Consider the following 21,309-nt stretch of genomic DNA (forward strand, 5'->3'; position numbering starts at 1 on the left):
GGCTAAAAATGTACTCAGAAAACATCTTAACAAATCAACCAGAAATATAGTACAGAGAATACAGAACCTGTATATATTAAAATACTTAGATAAATAATTCGTTTTAAACAATTTTGAGCGACATCCAGCATCTCTTTTTTTTTTTATTCACTCCAAATATACAGACCACATTGTATTTCTGCAGCTTTACAAAAATGCTGCCAACCAACTAGTGTTACACAGCATGTTTGTTACAACTAAGAAAGTTGTGAGGTCAAAGGTTACCTGCAGCGCAGCCACAAACTGGATGGTGCTGACGAGAGCGAGGGAGCGCCCTGGGGGAAAATTGAACCGGAGTGTGTCCAGGAAGTGAGCCGTGTCCATCTGGATGTCCACAAACACATAGAGCATCTTGATCCCTGCTGTGGCATCTATGGGAACTGCACACACACACACACACACACACACACACACACACACACACACACACACATGCATGCACACAGGGAGTGGGAGAGAGATAGAGTGACAGCTTAACCCAACATGTGTAATCTAGATGATTTACTAACATTTTGGTAATTAAAAACGTCAAACCCTGCAAATCTGCTGCAAACCTGCTGAAATAATAACAATTAATTATAACAGTAGCAAAAGTTTGTACGAGACCCTACGACAGATCCCGTTTAAAGCTTACTGACATAAAAATAAAGGCACACATAATGTCAATACCAACTACTTCACACGTTATTCAGACCTGAGAGAGACAGAGACAGAAATAGAGAAGGCAAAAGTGAGCCATGCATACATTCCTCTTACATTATCACTAAGTGCTGATGATCGTAATTATAGCTGCTCTTGCTGAATTCACTCAGGAGTCTTATACCATGGCCATTTTGTTGCTATTAGAAAAACATAAGCGATTTTTCAAATGTGCTGGCACATGTAATAAAACTAGAGTGGGAGGAGAGAACAAGATAATGACCCATGATGGCAAAAAAAGGAAACTAAAAATACAAAGGAGATGGATGAGAAAGCAGAGAGATTAATCTTGCCAAAGAGGTTGAAAGTGGCTGCATATGAAGAACCCGTGAGAGCGGCGTGTGAAAAATAAGGAATAACACATGACAGGGCATGCTGCTATAGGAAAAATAATCAGCGGTGGTGGGGGCAGGTTTAGGGGACACCGTTATCACCCCCCAAGTTGATTATTTTCCAATAACAGGAAGTCCTCTCATACTACAGAAATATGCCAATAATTACATTCTTTCTTTATTAAATAAGGGCACGTCACGCTTTTTATCCATTTTAGTGACACTGAATGTTGTCTGCTATATGATTCTCTGTGTAAGTTTAGAAATGATAACGCAATATAAATCTGTGATTTGCCCTGAAGCCAGTACTACTGTCAGAGCTGCCGTGAAAATTTATCAATACACCTGACCAATCAGAATCGAGCATTCAACAGTACTGTGCTATAAGGCGGAATAGAGCACAGGTGATAAAGTGAGGTTCAAGATATTAAAAAAAGACTATTGTAGAGAATGAATGAGGTAGGAAATGGAAGATAAAAGAGAAAAAGGAAAAATGTTCAGAGGAGAGAAATGGATGAGGTTCTAAATATTTTAAATATTATACAGTATATAGCAAAATCAAAATGTTCATTTAGACACAGGTCTGGGGCAAAGTTTTAACCTCTGACAGACAGTAAACTGTTTTTTATGGCCACTTGGAAATCAAATTCAAGAAGAAGAATTAAAGAAGAAAAATAATAATAAGAAGAAGGAGAATTTAGCCAATTAAGACCGCAGTCCAGGGGCTCTGTATCAGTGCAATTACAGTCTCTGCCAACAACCACCATGAATCTTCACTCCCCTTACTCCTCCTCTCCCTCTCTGTTCTTCTCTGTCCCCTCACTTATACATAACTGCTACAGCAGACATGACTGAGAGGCCTCATGAAGTCAGTGTAAATGAAGGATGACAGAATGAGATGGAAAAAGCAGTGTGTGAGAGAGACAGCAAGAGGTCGGGGGTCTCAGTCAGGCCAAATGGATTTTAACGTGCTACTGGTGTTTGACAGAGTTATATTTGATGCTCATCATGCTTCATTTCCAAGGCATCTTATTGCATGCAGGCTGTCAGACTGATACAGCATGCATTTTACACACACTCACGCACACACACACACACACACACACAGTAAAGGGCAAAAAGAGATCTCAGAGCTGCATAACAAACATAACATACTCAAGCACCATATATTTTACACACACACACACACACACACACACACACTAAATTTGACACAAAACATGTCAAATTTGTACACCGTTTACATACTTACAATAAACATTTGGTAATTGAAAAAAAGAAATCGTACTAAACATTACAGGCTAGCATTGTCAATTTTCTTTAAAGAGCACATTCAAAGTAATTATATGAAATATTTATCATTACAATGTATTCAAATATTAATAAGCCTATAATTTTATACCACCACAGACTAAATGAACATTTAAAATTAGTGTATTGCTTCTTAATCCATGAAAAACAAGACAAGTCAATATCAAACTTATTCTACAAATTTTCAGATATTTCATTCATTTTTCTGTATTCAGTTCTAAAAATCTTTCTTGTGGCTGATATTTACTCAACTCATATTTTTTAGACGACCCAAGATCCGTGGAGAAACTTCTCATCTTTAACCTGTCTTCATGCAGTTAAGGTGAATCCCAAACAATGTGATTTCAGTGACTCTGACCATGAGTTGGCTTAAGCATTACAGAAACTGAATCTACACAGAATTATGTGAAAAACAACAACAAAAAGCCTTGTTGATGAGAGAGCTCAGAATGGCAAGACTGGTTTGAGCTGACAGGAAGTCTACAGTAAATAAATAATCACTCTTTATAACCATGATAAGAAGAAAAGCATCTCAGAATGCACAGCATGTTGAAACTTGTGGTGGATGGGCTACAACAGCAACACCACACCACGACTGTCAGCCAAGAACAGAAAGCTTAGGCTACAGTAGGCAGTGAAGATTGGAAAAATGTCGCCTAGTCTGATGAATCTTGGTTTCTGCTGTGACTTGTAGATTGTAGAGTCAGAATTTGGCATCAGCAGCCAGAATCCATGGACCCAACCTGCCTTGTGTCAAGAGAACAAGCTGGTGGTGGAGTGGTGTGGGGAATGTTTTCTTGGCACGCATTGTGTGAATAGGAATATATAGCTGACAAATCTGCAGCAATTATGTGACGCAATTATGTCAACATGGACCAGAATCTCAAAGCAATGTTTCCAACACCTTGTGGAATCTGCCACAAAGAATAGAGGCTATTCTAAGAGCAAAGGAATCCCACCCAGTATTAGTATGGTGTTCCTAATAATGGCCGATGAGTGTATAGGGTCACTGCATAGGGTACGGTATAGCATAATGGCCTAGTAGTGCACTATATGTCCAATAGACCAAGACTTAGTCACAGAAAAAGAGCAACTCCAACAAGTTCAAATTGCTGCTTATAGTCCTTGAAATTAATAGTTACCTACCTACCAAACACAGGTAAAGTTTTTCAAGCCTATATAATCTATGCTTTAAACCACGCAGGACATCACAGACAGTGTACAAGCAAAGAAAAGAGCACTGTGAGTCATGCAGACACAGCTATATTGGCTTTTCATTGGGTAGCACTGTAAGGATGAAGCTGCAGAAAAGGTAATACTTGTTGCGCAAGATAACATCATAACTCTGTGGCCTAGAACATTCGCATTTGTATGTAAATATAATGAACATTCGAATAAGAGTGATTTTTCTTCTGACAGTCCCAACAGAAATAAATCTTCTGTTCTCCCACGATGGGTGGAAACTGAATCTTTTAAAAGCAGCAAGTGGTCACACTGATGAAAAACAACGTAACTATAGTATAATGTAGCGTTAGTACAATGTTGCTATACTATAATGTAATCTCAATCAAAATGCAAAGATTTGTTTTATAATCACGGCACCCTGAATTGAAATTGAACCATATTGCGTGGTCCCTGGAGATTTCCACCACAACTGTTGTGCCCATAAAGTGCTATCAGTTTTGACTATTTTAACCAAACTAATTTATTGGATATTAAGACCTTGTTAAAGTTAATTTCATCTACTTCCCACAAAGATGATCAGCCACTCAATGTTAGAAAATTAGCTAATAATCTCGAGTGTTTGGTGTGTGTGCAGAGTGTGTTGACCCTCGGCTTTGAGCTACAGGTGTTGCATTAATATTCTGCTGGTGACTGTTGATATTTAGGAGAGGAGGGATTGTTCTAGAGATATATTGGCCGTATTGATTTAGCATTTCCTTCCTACTGTATGTGGGCCAGCAGACTGGCGGCGGGAGGCACGGGCCCAGGCTCCTCCAGGCAGGCGATTTCCAAAGGACAAGCTTAATGCACGTCCTCCATTGATCCGCCGGGTTAATGTGCAGCAGGGGCCTTAGAAAGGTCCGCTATCCCTCATATGCCTGCACGCTGAATGGTTTCCACACTGAGCTATTGAAGACAGCTTTGCTTAGCACTTACACAACTAAATCTATGATGCTCACACTTCTTGATATACTGACTCCATGGGTTGGCTTCTGACTTCCTGGGAGTGTTGGGATAAGACTCCTTAAAGGTGCTGAAACACCTCTACCCCAAACCCCCCCTGTCACTCAGCATTCTGCTAAAACAAGCTCCTAATACAAAATATACACGAGTGAACGAGATAGAGAAGAAAATTATTCTATCACCTGTCTCCGAATTTAAGTAATACACCATACAACTGATGTGTGTATTAGCAGTGTGAGAACAAATTTCACTGACTGAATACTATTAAAATGTTCATAATACTTATGGGCTTGAAGGCAAAACCTTTTTTTGGTCTTTTGATCTCTGATGTAGGAAAAGGGACCTAAATTAATGCATGTCATTCAGACATCCTTTATTAATAAAAATCCCTTTTATTAAATATAAAAACAAGGATTTCACAAGAGTGAGTTACCAACATGCAATTATTCTTCTGTGGCTGAATTTGTAATGGGTATAAACGTGGGTTATGGCCTAACTGTGTATTGCAAGCTTTAGTGAGTAATTATTATTAGTAGTAATTATTAACATCTACTTAACAAATGGATGAGCGAAACAACTATAGGCGGTCGGTGTGAATCATTTTTTTTATATTTAATTTATTGCATGCAAATGAACTGAAATTATTTAATTAATAAATAGTTAAATTAAATTAATAAATAGTAGTTGCTTTCAGACAATCAGCATGTTGATGCATCTAAGTGGAATTGAACCGCAAACTTTAAGTTGGGGTAGACAAAATGCTAGAACTTTATTTCTGACTGAGATACATGCAAAAAAGAAACATAGGGATTTAAGGGTTTTCCCAGGCTGTCAAACATTTATGACGATATTTGTTGATTTGCTAACAAGAAGACACTACTGCTATGTGACTATAATAATTTTCAACAATATTAAACAATATTAAAAAAAGTTTTTCATTAACATATAATTAAATAAAACAATTGACAAAAATAATGAAAAATGAAATATTCAATATAAAGAAATCTCATATTTTAACATCAATCAGTGGCTAGTTACTGTGAGTCAAATGCAATTTTCAGTCAGGACTATATATAATTACTGACATGCCGATATTTCAGGAAAGGGAGTGATGACTGAATTAATTTATCAGAATATTGATATTATAATGGACAGAATCCCCAGCTGCAGCACTACTGCTAATTTTCATCTAATGTAATAATCTAATAACGTAATCAGAGTCTAATGAATTTTCAAATGCATTCCACTATTCAGGGTATGTAGCACCAACAAATCTTAGATTCAACAGAGTTTAGAGTCAATTAAGAATTTGTTGATCTAAGATCTGGTCTTAATTTTAATTGGCCACCTGATGTATTCACCACATGACTTTCGAGCCACAGTGATTCTTTCAAGATAAATAATTATTAGTTCTTTTTTTCTTGCCTTTCATGATACATAATGAAAGTTATAAAATAAAATTTCTTTCGAGGAACTATTTCACTTTTTTCTTTGATTTAAATCAGGTTAAATGTTAATATTTGCTGGTGCAATCTAGGCATAATCTTTTAAGAAACTGAAATATGAATGCAATTTTTAAAGGGATCTGAGAACATTACAGGGTAAGGATTTCATTCTTCAATCCATTTTAACACAATTTTATACAAAGCAATTAATACAATTCCCAAAACTTGTTTAAACCACAACAATGTTGGGTTCTTGCACAGTTTCAGACTTCACACTCAAAATGTCACTTTCAAAATTTAAAGTTTCAAAAATTTAAGTTTAAAGTCTATTGAATTAATTCAATACAAAGGTAACAGAGTGTAAAAGACTCACTCAGGCAGCTGTGTCCATAGTGCACCATGAAGTCAGCTCCGAGAGCTCGGGCAGTGAAGTCGTCTACACAGCACGCTCCATACGTCACATCACCCATCACCAGTGTGTCTGCTCCTGTAAACCTGACATACACAAGCAGCCCAGTAAACAAACAGTACATCTCGACCAAACTCCAAGTATATATATCTTCTAGTATACAGTATGTACAGTCCCCTCTGAACAGATTGGAATGGCAGGGCCAATTCTTTTTTTTTTTTTGCTATACACTGAAGACATTTGTGCTTGAGATCAAAAGATGAATATGAGACGATAGATCAGAATTTCACCTTTCATTCTCTGATATTTACATCTAGATGTGTTAAAAAACTTAGAACATGGCACCTTTGATGTTGGACCACTCAATTTTTAGGTGAGCAAAAGTACAGGAACAAATAAATAACACTTTTTTTTTTTGGTTGCATATCCCTTGCTTGCAATAACTGCAACTTCTTTCTCCACACTTTGGTAGAGGTTAATCTTGGTTCCAGAACTTTTCTGGATCATCTCTGCATTTCTTTCCAATCTGGTTTTCTGATTCTTACTGCTGATGAGTGGTTTGCATCTTGTGGTATGGCACCTGTATTTCTGCTCTTGAAGTCTTTTTCGAATGCTGGCTTGTGAAACCTTGTGAAACCACTGCCCTGTGGAGGTTGTTGGTGATGTCACTGACTGTTGTTTTTGGGTTTTACTTCACAGCTCTCACAATGTTTCTGTCATCAACTGCTGTTGTTTCCCTTGGCCAACCCGTTCGATGTGTGGTTGTTAGTGCTGCAGTGGTTTCTTTCTTTTTCAAGACATTCCAAATTGTTGTATTGACTATGCCCAATGCTTGTGCAAAGGCTCTGATCGATTTTTCCCTCTTTTCTCAGATACAAAATGGCTTGCTTTTCTCCCATAGACAACTCTCTGGACTTCCATTTTGGTTTATCCTTTTTAACCACAAATGGTAAAACCCAGGGCTCACCCCAAGAGTAGACATTCAGAGCTATTAATTTTTTAAACAATCGATCTAACAGGGCAGACCTGGGCAACAAGAAACACCTGTCAGTCACATGTACCAATATTTCTGATCACTTGAAAAATGAGTGAGTTTAAACAAAAGGTGCCATTTTCTAAGTTGTTTAACACATCTAGATGTAAATATCAGGAAATAAAAACTGAAATTCTGATCTATCATCTCATTCATTTTTTTGAACTTGAACCCAAATGTCTTCAGCGTATAGCAAAAACGAAAGAACCAGCCTTGCTTAGAATTAGCCTTGATACTATTTAGTCTTCTGTGAACAGTTAATGAATATATATTTGTCTGCCTTGTCAATCCACAGTTATCTGTGATTCTCACGAAATAGCAGTGAACTCGATCTAAACATCAGAGCACAAATGTTAAAGAACAGATCCTGATTAATAGTTCAACTTAAAATAACAGCTTGGTAAAATCTTTTACAAAGATTTTATCATTATTCTTTTACAAATATGATTTGTTACAACATTAGCTTTGTAGCTCCAGTACAAAAAAATAAATCTGGTCAATAATTTGCTAGACGTGCTTCTGAGAGTGTAAGAAATAAACTTTAGAAAACCCTGAACAATTACACTTTGTTCAAAACAATATGAGGTCAATCAATCAAGGCAGTGTAATACGTTGTAATAGGTGAAAGTGAACAGGGTTGGACAAATCACTAACAAGGGCGCCCAGGACAAACAGACTACGTGTCCAGGATAGCAATTTCTTTATTCATAGTTGTTTGGCAGTCAAGTAGATTACTGAAAATAGTGCACACAGACATTTACTTTCTCCTGTCCAAAAAGAAAAAAAAAAAAAATCCTGACTGACTCCCACATCATTCACCGATACTTTCTGGTCATCAATAGAACCTACTTTTACAATTGGCATTTTTTTTTAACTGAGGAAAATATAGCACAAAACTAACACACAAATCATAGCATGTCAAGTGAAACTAAAAACAAGCCAGACTCGAATAATATTTTACATGTGTGATGTGAGAAGAGATAACCACAGCTCATAGCCAAAATTTTAGAAAAAAAAAAAAAAAAAGACTCATCATACTTGTCATACATTGGGGTTACATTACATTAGCTAGCACTTCTTAGCCTAGTTAATTTAGTCTCTGGAAAACCAGAACATGAGACTGCACAGCACCCTGGAGCGTCCTCTTGCCTGGTGAGTTTGATAATGAATTTATGATTTGTCCACCACCAGTGAATGAGTTTTTGATGTCTGTTCCAAAATGGTGGTGCTTCCACTGAGATGAGGATGTTGTAGCTTTAGCTGTGGGCTTATCTGAAGGAGATGCTAAAGAATCCTACTAATGGAAACAGTCCCTAACAATAAATTCATACAAATTTGAGATAAAGCAGCTCCAATCAACAAGAAATAAATTATTATAACTTATTAAACTACTTAAAACTACTTAATCAACTATCATTTCAATAACCTATTAAATTAAAAACCAAGGAAAGTATATCAGGAAACTAAAATGATGAAGCGTTTGTCTGTGCTACCACGCTGGTAAAATACGTGACCTCCACTTGATATAAAAGGAACAACACCTCAGTGGGAAAAGAAGACTAATAGCTTCAGTAGGTCTGGAAATGCTATTTTCCAACACCGCTGCGATTAGATAAATGTGTCTGATGAGAGCATGTGCATCTCAGTTGCAGAATCAATCTTTCACCAGTCTCCACCCCATTTATACATTAATCCATACTGGTTAATTTGGAGGTCAGTGGCACATGTGGACAATTTGGGGTTCAGAGGTTGACTTTTCCAAAATGCTTCACCAACCCCAAAGAAATGTGCTTCTCTGACCTTTAGAAGGCCTGTTCAGTAGCATGAACCTGGCAAAAGGAAACAACACCTGAATTTACGTGGCTGATCAGGGATTAGGAGAAAATTCCGTAAATTTAATTTATTGCCAAAGTATCCCTTAAAACTCAGACTGATCAAATATGCTTGCAAATTTAATAAGATACGCTTTTCTTAAACAGCTATGTCAGCTAATAGGCATCATCAAACCCCTATCACAAGAGTGTGTCCACCAATCAATTAGGGATTATAGGATGTAAACCAGTTCGACCTTGAGGGTCTTGCTGCCTCAGGGAGATGACTAACGCACCGGTAGGTCAGACCCTGCGAATCTGTTTGAAGAGCCAACGATCTGTTTTTGTTTGCCTCCGCGGGGGTCGTTAAATGTTAGCGCTTTATATTGAGTGCCGCGCTGCTGCCGTCCTTCCTCTGAGCACAATTAAAATGCAGGATAAACATGAGACTGGAGAGCACATAAATAATGACAGAGCGAGAAAGGAGGCTTCGGTACGCGCCGCTGGGCATAGGAATCCAGACACATTTAGGACAGGTATTATTAATAGAACAGACACACACACACGCACACACACACACACACACATAGAGTTGTACAGACAGAGAGGAAAGAAACCCCTGAACATAGGTAGCAAGTCTCTTTTCTGGTCAGACTGTTCGTCCTGCTTTCATCTTGCTCCTCTGAGCTCAGCTTTACACTCACTGTGTATGTGTACCTCACTATCTCTCTGTCTTTCTGTCTACACAAAGCTCTTTCTTCTTCAGGGTACTGTAACACACACTGACAGAAACACACCTGTCTTTTCGCTGTCTGGTTGGGTGATACCTGCACCACACTGTCTCTAAAACTCTCTATGCGTCTACTCCCTCACTGAGTATGCTCCATTTTTTCACACCATCCTCCCACCTTTTAGTCTTCTCCACATTGTGAAACTTTCCCCAGTTCTCTGAGTTATACTACTTGCCTGTTTTCCCTCTCTCTCTTCCTCAGTCCAATAGTCTATGTGTGTATGTGTGTGTGTTCTTTCTCTCCCTCCCCTTCTTCCTCTGTGTAATAGTTGTTTTCATATGAAGGACATGCTGGGCCCGATGAGGCTTGTAAAGCAGAAGGAGATGGCTGAACAGAGCTCATCAGCTAAATAAATATTTGCCTTGTTAGATTTGATTCGCTTATCCTGTCTCTCACCAAGGCGCCTACATTTTTTTTCTCTCCCAAATGTTTGTGAATGAAAGGTACGTTCAACAGCCTCAAAAGCAGAGGAATGTCTCCTCAGTGACTGAAAGGGTGGATTTGTATTGAAGCTGTGCAGTGAAATGCAGTGATGTGGAGTGGTGCTGTTGCTTGTTTTGCTAAACACTGGATGCCTATTTATTTTTCCGTGCTTACAATTTACTATTAAAAAAATGTGATTTATTGTGATTATCCAGAAAAAGACCGGAAGTGAGCATTTCCACCATTTTAGGCTTAAGAAAAGTAGGGGAGAGTGTATTAATAATAACAGCTGTACAGTCAGGAACTGCTTGCTGGCAGAGGCAATCATAAAACTTAGCTAGATGGTGAATCTTAGGTAATTCCTCAGTAATTCGCAGTAAAATAGTAAAATTTACTATTAATAGTAAAATAATTCTTTATAGTCCTTTTACAAATCAGTTATCTAATGTTCACATTACTGACATTTTCACTGTTGAGTTGCTGCTCAAAAGCATCTGAGAGCTGACTGAGGGTAGAGGGAAAAAAAAGGGGAATTTCTGGGTATTCCAGTTTCCTCCCCCTGTCCAGAGACACAGGTGGTAGGCTGACTGGCATTTCCAAATTTTCTGTAGTGAGTGAATGGGTGTGTGAATGTGTGTTCAAAACACCTACGCAAATCATTCTCCGTTTTCACTTGGAGAAAAAGCCTGGTCTTTTGGTGTATTTTTGCATGATAACTCCCCCCCAAAGGTGGTGGCAGAGGTCCTATGCAAAACTTAACAGGCAAATAAATGCTGTTTCGACATTCTGAAAATCTATTTAACAACATTCATAATTTTCTTAGATGCACAAACGCAAGTATATTTCAACCTAGTCTCAGCTTCCGAAGCTCTGCTCAAGGACATCAAACTTTTTGCACACTTTTCTGGCTACGTGCTGCAGAACCTTCAATTTGGCAATTTGATTGGCTCTCCACAGTTCTGCGCCTGTTTCCAAAAGCAAAAACTTGTGAATACAGTGACATACTTTTGGATCAAGCTATAATCATCAGATTAAAATAAAAGCATAAGGCATCCTGTCCTTAAATGTAATTCAAGAATATTTTTTGACAAGGAGGTAAGTAAACTATACACCCTTGATGGATTGGTTTGCTGACATACTCCTGAAAAAGATATGTGGTTGGTGGTTTTAATGTGCACTTGTGCCAGTGTGCACTTTCTGTGAAAGTAGACAGGTCTGGCTATGCTTTGTGATGAAACTTACCACACTCTTTAGTGAAAGCTAGAGGTTTGGGTTGTGAAAATAATTTTAACCAGATTAGACACACCTAGGGTTTTTTTTAATCACAGGTTGCCATAGGACATTTGAGAAGTAGCAGCCACAGAAAAATAAGAGAAGCTCCGAAATATCAGAGATAACTTCTCAAATGTCTAATTGTTAAACTGTTTGGGAATATGAATTACTAGTCAAGCCCAAGAACAGGTGCAGTAGTGCAAGAGGCAGAATTTTTTATTGGTGTAACATAGCAGCAGTTCTACTTCTTTTCTTTAGGTTTATGCTTCTATGCTGTGTATCCCTTGTCAACAATTGTATCAGTCAGCCAGGGTGTGGGTGTGTCTGAAACTGAAAGCAGAGGCCTTGATGACTTGCTGTCTCTTAAGTCAGTGTAAGGCAGCATTTCTGCTACAAAGGAAAATGTGAGGAATGGATTGAGACATGCTTCAAGGACAGTAAAATGTAATGACATTGCCAGGATACCAACATATGCTAATGTCTGCTAACCTCAAGTTCTTTAGGTTAGATGGAGACGTAGAGCTGGGGATTAATATAACGGTGATTACACCAGATATTTATGTCACATCTGAAATCTTACCTAAAAAAGACAAGTAACTTATTTGTGCACAAATTGCTCCCTTTCCCTGATGTTTTTCACCTACATATTTGTGCACACTCTGCTCTACATCTGGGAATTGTGGAATATGTAGGACAACAAAGAGTACATGTATTCTCTTTGACATGTATTTGAGAATCAGTTAGATGAGGTAACCTCAAGGCAGAATTCCATGGAAACATTCATTCTGGACATGACTTGATGCTAGCCAGCCTATACAGAATGTTTAGTCACATTGAGTCAGCAAAAACGCCTCTTCTAGACTGGCTTGGTGCTTGGTAGTCTGGCAAATGTGTAGGTTTTTGTGAACAAGTTTGTTGATAAAGCAAATAAGACATTTGTGAGTTCTATAGATTAATGTTTAATGAAACTATTCTGATTCTACAGCAGTCTCCCTGCAGGTGCAAAAGAATGACAACAGAAACAAAAAGGGTTTAGAAATGCCTATGTGCTGGAGATGTTTAGTGCTGGACGTGAGAGCTGCAGGACATCAGACAGTGGGACGTGCTCTTCTACTGTTTGGTTCTTTGAAATTGCTCTGCAAATTCAGATCTTTCTCTCTCTCTCTCTCTCTCTCTCTCTCTCTCTCTCTCTGAGAGCTGAGATGCCATTTAGATGCAATTAAGATGGAGAAAAGCCTGTGATCTCAGTAAAAAGGCTTATTAATCACCACGTAAGTGGCCAGATGGAAAACACTAACATGCACACACAGCCAGAGGTTACATGTTTCTCCACTCATCAAAAGGACAGGTTACAGCTGGTTACAGGTCAGTCTCTCTCTCTCTCTCTCTCTCTCTCTCTCTCTCTCTCTGTATGTGAAAGCAAATACATTCATTTTCAGTTCTGTGCTCTGTTTCATTGCTTAGCTTTCACAGAAGTTTCATCAGAGGCCAGCATGGGAGAAGGAGCACCAGCTCAAAGCTATGTCTTCTCCTAAACTGCTGCAGGAGTTTTAAAAAAATGGACCAAGACAAAATATATCAGTGCTTAAGCAAAGCTCTCTGGCAGAACATGATTTAGTCTACCAGTGTAACACGTTCCTTTTTATTTAAACAACTGTTCTCAATGTCATAATTAAAACGCTTTGTTTAGAAGGCAATAGCTGACAACTCTTATGTTCTGGCTGGAAAGAAGTTGGAGATGGGCTCGTAGCAGGTTTCTCTCTGCACACTGACATTTTGTTGCCATTTCCACAGCCACGCTTTACAAGCCATACCCAAATACCTGTCCTGGTTCCTGCAATTCCTACTTCCTGAGCACTTTTTCTGGTGGAGTTAACAGGAAACATCACAGTTTTATCCCAGAAATGAGTGTCTCAGATTTGTTTTATTTGCTTAGCCAAAGTACATGTTTTTTTTAGTTATTTAGCTTGATCAGTATTTCTTTAATGACACCCTTGGCATGTGCTGTCATTAAAAGATAAAACAAGACCAAAAAGAAACACTTATCAATATCTCACCCTGTGAGAAAGATGCACTACAGTGCCATGCACATTTTAAATTCAAATAAGGTACGTCTGTATTGATTTCAAAATTATTTCTTAAATAGTATTGTACTTCTTGTGTTTATTATTAGTCACCACCAACAAGCTCCAGAGAAACTCCTACACTCATAGTGAGTGAGATATGACAGGAAAACACACAGACACCTGGCCAGGATATGGATGTAACAGCTGTACTACGCTATTTGGCGGAAGGTCACATTAGTGACTGGACTTCAAGAGGTTACATCACTTAGAATTATGGGAAATTGTGCACTAATTAAACGCTGGGTGTGACTGACATGACATCAGGATCCGGAGTGTGAACTGGCATGAAACCACTGCAGTCATGATGGCCTTAAAAGTAGGCGATAATTGGTGACACAGACCTCCCACTCTGTTCAGACATGGTTGCTCCAGTTTGACATAGACAGCCTCCCTTAAGCCTAGTGCACACTACACAAATTTAGCCCCAATTTTCCAGTAGCCATCTAATTTTAGGGCTTGGTGACTACTACTGCACACTTCTGCACCGACCGCTTGTATAGTGTAAACAGTTCAGTGAGGCTCTCATATGCTCAAGCATGTTTGATTTTCTTGCAGATGAATTGCGTAGTGTGAACCACTCTGCAACTAGCAAGTACAGCAATAAGAAACAGCTAATGAGAGCCTGAGAGGAAATCAAATTCTTCTACTCTAATGTGCAGCAGATCCAATTAATCATTCACCTATTTGTATGGAAGGATGAGGGCAAAACATTAGTACAATATTATTGCTTCGATAAAAAAAAAAATTTGGCATGTCATACCCACATCTTTATAGGAAGAGCAAAAATAAAAACAAACAAGACAAGATTTCTGGCAGCACACAGTATAAAAACAGTTACATTGTTCCAAAGACAGAACAGGTCCAAATTGATGTTATTTATAGCTCTACTTGTTTAGCCATTATTAAGGTTTGGATTATTCTTTTCAAGTGACTAGGCAAATAGGCAAAAAACAAGAAGTCAATTATAAATAAAACTTATATAATAGTGGATTGTGATTTCCATCACTGTAATAAAATGTAAAAATTACACACCCTCTGGCTATGCTTCACGAACCCCACTTTAAGAACCAATATTGAAAGGGTCTCAAGTGTCTCAAAGTGTTTCAGACCAGTTGTCTTCTGTGTTCAAAATATATATAGCTCTAAAAAGAGTGCCCTTGGTATTTCAGGTGATAGCTGAGATCCGATGAGGAATTTGGTACAGGTGTGTTTATATGGTGGAGATTTTCCCACCATGCAGTAGAACTTACAAAGTATGAATGGTGAAATGTCTTTTGTAGTTTAAAAAAAAAAAAAAAAAAAAAAAAAAAAAAAAAAACTACAAAAGCAACTAATGCATTTACTATACAATATTGCTAGCTGCAAAACTGCTGCACACACTGTAATGGCCTTGTAGACAGCTGGTGTTCTGACTGCTTTAACGCTTTTTTCCCCCCATATTACTTCCACTTTGTCTCTGCGAATGTGCCATGTAGCATGTGATATGCTTTTGGCATCAAGTGTTGCCTGAATGAAAGTGGGCGAGTAGTCCTGTCATCAAAGGTAGGAAATTTGTGCATGACTCTGTGAATGACAGCTGCTTGGAGAGAAAGCACCTAGCCATGAAAATCTCATGTCTCCCTGCACCGCAGCATAAATTAGAGGCATCATGTTCAGCTACCATGTGGTACAACAGAATGACTATAGGTCTCTCGAATTCACATAAGCAAAAAAATATATTCTGAAATAGTTTGCTATGAAATACAAGAAATAATTTAAACGAAATCTGAAATAACTATGAATAGGAGAGTAAAACCCGACCTGCTGCTACAATGGTTTGTGGTGCAGCACCTCTTGAGTAGAGTTTATTAAGTTGTCTTTTGTTCTCTGGTTAATTTCTTTCCATAGAATTACGTGACTGTTCAAATAAAAACTGAACAGTCATGTATGAAAGCTTATGTTTGTAAAAGACTGTAGTAAATTGATTTAAGTTCAGTAGTAATTTGCAGTAGTTTTTTGTGATGAATAATGTATGATGTAAAATATAACTGATATAATATTATGGCGAGATTGCTGTGGATATGGATGTACATAAACCTACATCAGAATAGCCTGTCTCTCACACACACTCACACACACACAAAGTTTTTCATACCTTTAGATTGGTCACAGAGCAAAAAAGTGTTACAGAGAAAAACAAACAACCTCTACAGATATTGTAGACATAAACACAAACTATTATAGACGTAAACACAAAACAAACCTGCACATGACCTTCCCCCATGTGGTCTCTGAGATGTGAAATATGTATGACATCACCACAAACAAGATGAGTTTAGGTCTGGTTAGCCTAGCTGAAGTTATCCTAGCTGCCCCTTTAAAAAGTTTCATTTTTGAATATTGTAAACAACAGTGCTAAAAAAATTAAATAAATAAGCCAGCAACAGTTGGTTGTATTGAAAAGTTCTTTTGAAGGGAAAGAGAGTCTAAGCCAACAGATCCACAAAAAGCGAAAACGTCTGCCATGCGTCTGAGCAAGCAAGAGGAAGCAAAAGAGAAGATGAGCTATGTTGGTTACGAGCCAGCCAAGGAAAAAAAAAACATTGGCTCTAAAAGGATGAATTATTAAAGTTTGGATTTGTTAACTATTTTAATACTATTCCAATTATGAGCACAAGGCAAATAAATAAATAAATAAATAAAAGATTCCTGTTAGTGGTAATATCATGCCATGGTGAATTGAGGACAATATCCAGATTATAGGCTATTATAGGCTATGATACTGCTGTGTGTGCAGCATGTTTGACAGTGCAAATTTGTTGAGGATCTTCTTTGCTGCTTGACGCTGCCCTGCAGGGTGAATAGATATTTGAACAGCTAAACTCATACATAACAACTCATGGGATAGACTGGGTGTAACGAACGATGGGGCAGACTGCATGACAGGGAAAAACAGCAGTGTTATTAAAAGAATTAAGGATGAGGCAGCCAAGGGCATTATTTGAAATCATTGCTTTATCCATTATGAAGCACTGGTATCAAAAGAAATGCCACCTGAGAAATTGGTGATGAAAGACACTGTCAAAATAGTTCGCTTCATCAAAGGCAGTGGCCTCAACAGCTGACTTTTAGAATACCTGTGCGCCAAAATGGGAGCATAACACATGCACCTAGTTTTCATACAGACAGAATATTTAGGGGTCAGGTGATCAGCTACATGCTTTTCTCCTGGAAAGGTAATCACCACTTTGATCATGAATTTGTTTAGTAATGAGAAACTGTGGTTAACGTTGTCATATCTTTCTCACATTTTTTCCATCCTAAATGAACTAAGCCGAAAACCTCAAGGACAGGACTGTCCTTTCATTTACTATGAACAATTTCAAGGTTTCCAGAAATCATTAAAGCTGTGAAGATCTGATTCAAATCCCCATCTTACTACTATGCTTCAGTCAAGAATCAACACATCTAAACTAGACTTTCAAAGAAAGTGTTCGCTGGCCCGATCTCCTTCAATGGTATGGATGGACTGACACACAGTTTCATGCACTAATTTCCTCTGAGGATGTTTGAAGATTTGAATAATGGGGTGTTTGTGTGTGAAAACCCATTTGACATTAAAACCCCAGAATCAATAGCACCATTAAACCTAAACCCTTCAGAGGAATCAGAAATGCTACAGCTGACCTGCGACAGTATGCTGAAAAGTCACAGCAAAAATAAGAACTGTCCAAATTGTGCACTGGCCTCTTCAGTGACTACACAGTGCTGAGCAGAACCACCGTATTATTTGCATTTATTGCATATATGCAAAGTGGGATTCTCTGTTCTAACTCGGATGAAGATGAAGCCGACTGAACGCATCTTCTGATATGCCTGTAGCCCTCTCTGGAGAGCAGATCGTTCAAAGCACACAGGCCCATCCTCCTCACTATGTAAGTGTATTGCTTGTGCTAGATTTAAATGCATAGTTCGTGTTGTCTGTGTCACGTTAAAAAATATGGGCCAGCTGAAAAAAGCTGTCTCTACAACGCTGTGTGTATGTGTGTGTACGTGTGTGTGTGGGGGGTCCCACTCTGCTAAGCTCAGTTAACTCTATGACTAATAGTAGATCAGTAATAAGAACCTGCTCTCAGAGACAAGTCCCCACATTGGCTGTTTTAAATTAGTCACACAGGCCTGCATAGAAAGCACGTCATTCTTCACCTACAAACAATGCAGCACAAATAGACATACAGAAAGACAGATAGCTTTTAGCTGCCAAAACCACACAACAAATTAGCCCTTAAAATGCACCAACAATGCCAAAACAGCACTCAGAGGCCTGCTAAAACATTGTCCTACTGCTGTCTGTGTGATTTATGAACAGTGAAAATATTCTAATCTCATAGCTGTATGCCACTGTGTACTGGGTGTAACACTCACTCTAGCTCAAGGGCTGAAAGAGATGAGACTTAGCATGTGTCTGTTTGGTCTAAAAGTCTCCAAAGCAGAGCTAAAAATGATTTAGTGAGTTGACAGTCAGTCTTTGTGGCAAGAAGTCTGCAACGCTGCCACCGTCAGCCTATTCCCATTGTCTAATAACACCCATCAGCCTGCTGGATAAGAGAGAGGAAAAGAGACGAGAGGAGTAAAGCAAAGGCAGTGTGGCGAGAAGAAATGATGTCAAAGTGAGAGATATTTAAAAGGACATGAGTTTGTACTGATAGGTCTGGGTCGAATGCCAAGTTTGATGTGAGCTGACAGAATGTTACACTTTTCATTCTTTAATAGTTTTACAGCATGTGAGACATTATCAGGAGAAAAGTCAGTTCACTTGACGGCCAGCTTAGCAACACACCCAGGATGTTAATTCTAGCCGTACAAGATCAGGCTCCAATTTCTTTGAATTTTAATGAGATGAGAACTATAACCCCAAACTGATAGCCAAGCTGAAGTTTCAAAAACGTTTTAAATAAACTGTCAAAATCAGACAAACTGCATAAATGGGGTGGCAGTAATTCCATTTTTATAATTTTATTTTATATGTTACTGATATCAGAGTTGAGCATTGACTGATATAGAATATTACAGAGTTGATACCTGATACTGATCCAGTACAGATATGCTGTACACTGATACACGCCAACTCTCTGCAAGCTGTTGCCACAGAATGTGAAACATCTGAGGTATAGCGGCTGTAGGTTTTAAGGCAATTTGTGGCCTATTTTATGTTCAGTCCAAGATCTGTGTCATTGCTTTAATGTCATAAAATAATACACAGTGACAATTTTAAGAAAAGCCAAAATTTGTCAAGTTTCAGACTAATAGCTAATAATTTGTAGTCTTCAGCACATACAACACCTTGTTTTTATTTCCAGCTACTCAGTATACACATAATATAGGATCGCAACCTGGCATGTTTGTATGGAAGTGTAAATTGTCAGACCAGAGGTCAAATCAAAATCTTTACAGCTAAGGTAAGCAAAATCACATAGTGGATTCCTACTCTGTATGTATGTACACTACATGGGGTATAATTAATGGCTTCTACACCCCATGTACTGAACTACATATCTAATAAGAATCCTAGATTAGCTATTGTGGTCTAAATCTACCACAATTCATTGTTATTCACCTAAGTAGATGTATAAGCTGGAGCTGACGATGCGTTAAGTGAGTGTGTGCATAACCATGGAGAAATAAAGCTCTGATTAGTTTAAACTTTATTGTCAAGTACAAAGCCAATGAACTGCAGTTACCATCTAACCAGAAGTGCAAATAGCAACGTACAGTACAAATAAGATCGCTAGGTAAAAAAATAAAAATAAAAAAAAAAATCACTAAACTGTGAAACCTGGTAAGACTCTGAGTCTTGTGTTGTGCACGTGCACGTGCTGCCATCTTGTACAATATAAAGAGTTCATCCAGCACCTCTACATATTCTGCATCCAGAACCTTACAACAGAGCTATACCTACCAGACAGGGTGTCAAGGTGAACTCCTTAAGAAGCTAAGAACCCATAACATTATTAGGAACACTGCAGAGACATAAGTACTACAAATGTAAGAATATGATGGTCCTGGTATGTATGTCTTTATTAATAAAGTAACTGGATCTTTCCAATGAAAGGCAAAACTTCTTGTAATACAGTGTCAGTGTTGAATATTACCTCTCCTTTCCTGAAAATGGCTCTGATATGTAGATGCGTTGAGGGATATCTTGATACCCTGCATTTTCAAAGTTCATATTAAGCCATGTATGCCAAACAACAATTCAACAGATCAACATGAGTTTGTGTTTACTCATCATTTGTCATACGTGATCTACAGCACTGCTTTTCTAGCTCAAGGGGACAGAAGCACTCTGCTCACAAGTACTACCAAAATCATGACAACCCATTAAACCACCTGCCTCTCAAAGCTGAACAACAAACAGTGATCATCCTTTCAGAACTGAATGCACAGCTTTGTTTTCTGTGAAAATACCACTGTTGAAGGGTTCATAACATGGGAGAAAAGCGTAAAGCCTCTGGAATGCTCATTATAAGCAGCTTAACGTGGGTGCAGTTAGTTCAGTGACACATGACTGGCAGCAAACCCCTTTGGTCTGCTGCCAGTAGCAGGTGTAGGATCTCAGCTTGGTCTGCGACATGCATCAGACACTTCAGATCCATCCTTTTCTCTCTCTCAGGAGAAAGTGACAAGTCATCCTACGTGAGCTGGGAGGTGCCAGATAAACACAATGGGATGGCAATGCTCCAGTGCACCTGCATGTGAAGAGCTGTCAGTCTACCATAATCCCCTTACATCCACTACTCACGTGTCCTCGTTAAATTCCTACATATAAACACGTTCAAACAATATCCTCCACCAGAACGACAAACAACAATGCTCTCGTATAAAAGTCACCCATCTTCCAACCCCCAAGCAAAAACTCATGCATGCACACTCTACTTCGTGTGCATCAATATTTATACTGTGCACCTGCTGATGGCTCATATTTCATTTCATTATTTTTCAGACGTGCAGAGCGTTCACTCTTCTCCCTCTCGCTCACACTCATACTATGGCCCAGAGATCGGAGATATTACCCATGAGGAAGAGCCTCATCCCTCGATATCAGGGCAAGTCTGCCAAGAGCGAGTCTCATTATTTCCACTTTTAAAAGAACTAAGTTAGATAGAGAGAGATGGAGAGGGTGTGAGCACTGGATGGGCAAAGAAAGCAAAATGAAATCGTGTATACAGTCAAGGAGGAAAATATGATGGAGAGGGTGAAGAAAGGGGGATGTGAAAAAATAGAAGCCAGCATGACAAGGTAAGAGAAGGAGAATAGTAGAGGGAGAGGGATGCTGAGCGGATGTTGAGCAGATGAGCAATTTGCTTTAGGATGTCATGTTAACAAATGTGTGATCTAATCTGCTTTGCACAAACACATGAGAGAAAATAGCGTAACTAGAGAGGCGTCGGG

At 38.5% G+C, this 21,309-nt stretch overlaps 1 protein-coding gene across 1 annotated transcript in view; it reads right to left on the minus strand.

The window, feature by feature from the left end:
• dph1 (diphthamide biosynthesis 1) overlaps positions 1–21,309 on the minus strand; it is a 91,077-nt gene that overhangs the window by 23,329 nt on the left and 46,439 nt on the right. The window contains exons 4-5 of the mRNA XM_026924969.3: positions 6,387–6,508; positions 265–419 (exon numbers count right to left, since the gene is read on the minus strand). Of these exons, the coding sequence (XP_026780770.2) occupies positions 265–419; positions 6,387–6,508 (277 nt within the window). The remainder of the gene's footprint in view (positions 1–264; positions 420–6,386; positions 6,509–21,309) is intronic.

This window comes from Pangasianodon hypophthalmus, chromosome 14 (genome assembly GCF_027358585.1).
Source record: "Pangasianodon hypophthalmus isolate fPanHyp1 chromosome 14, fPanHyp1.pri, whole genome shotgun sequence".
Classification (NCBI taxonomy): domain Eukaryota; kingdom Metazoa; phylum Chordata; class Actinopteri; order Siluriformes; family Pangasiidae; genus Pangasianodon; species Pangasianodon hypophthalmus.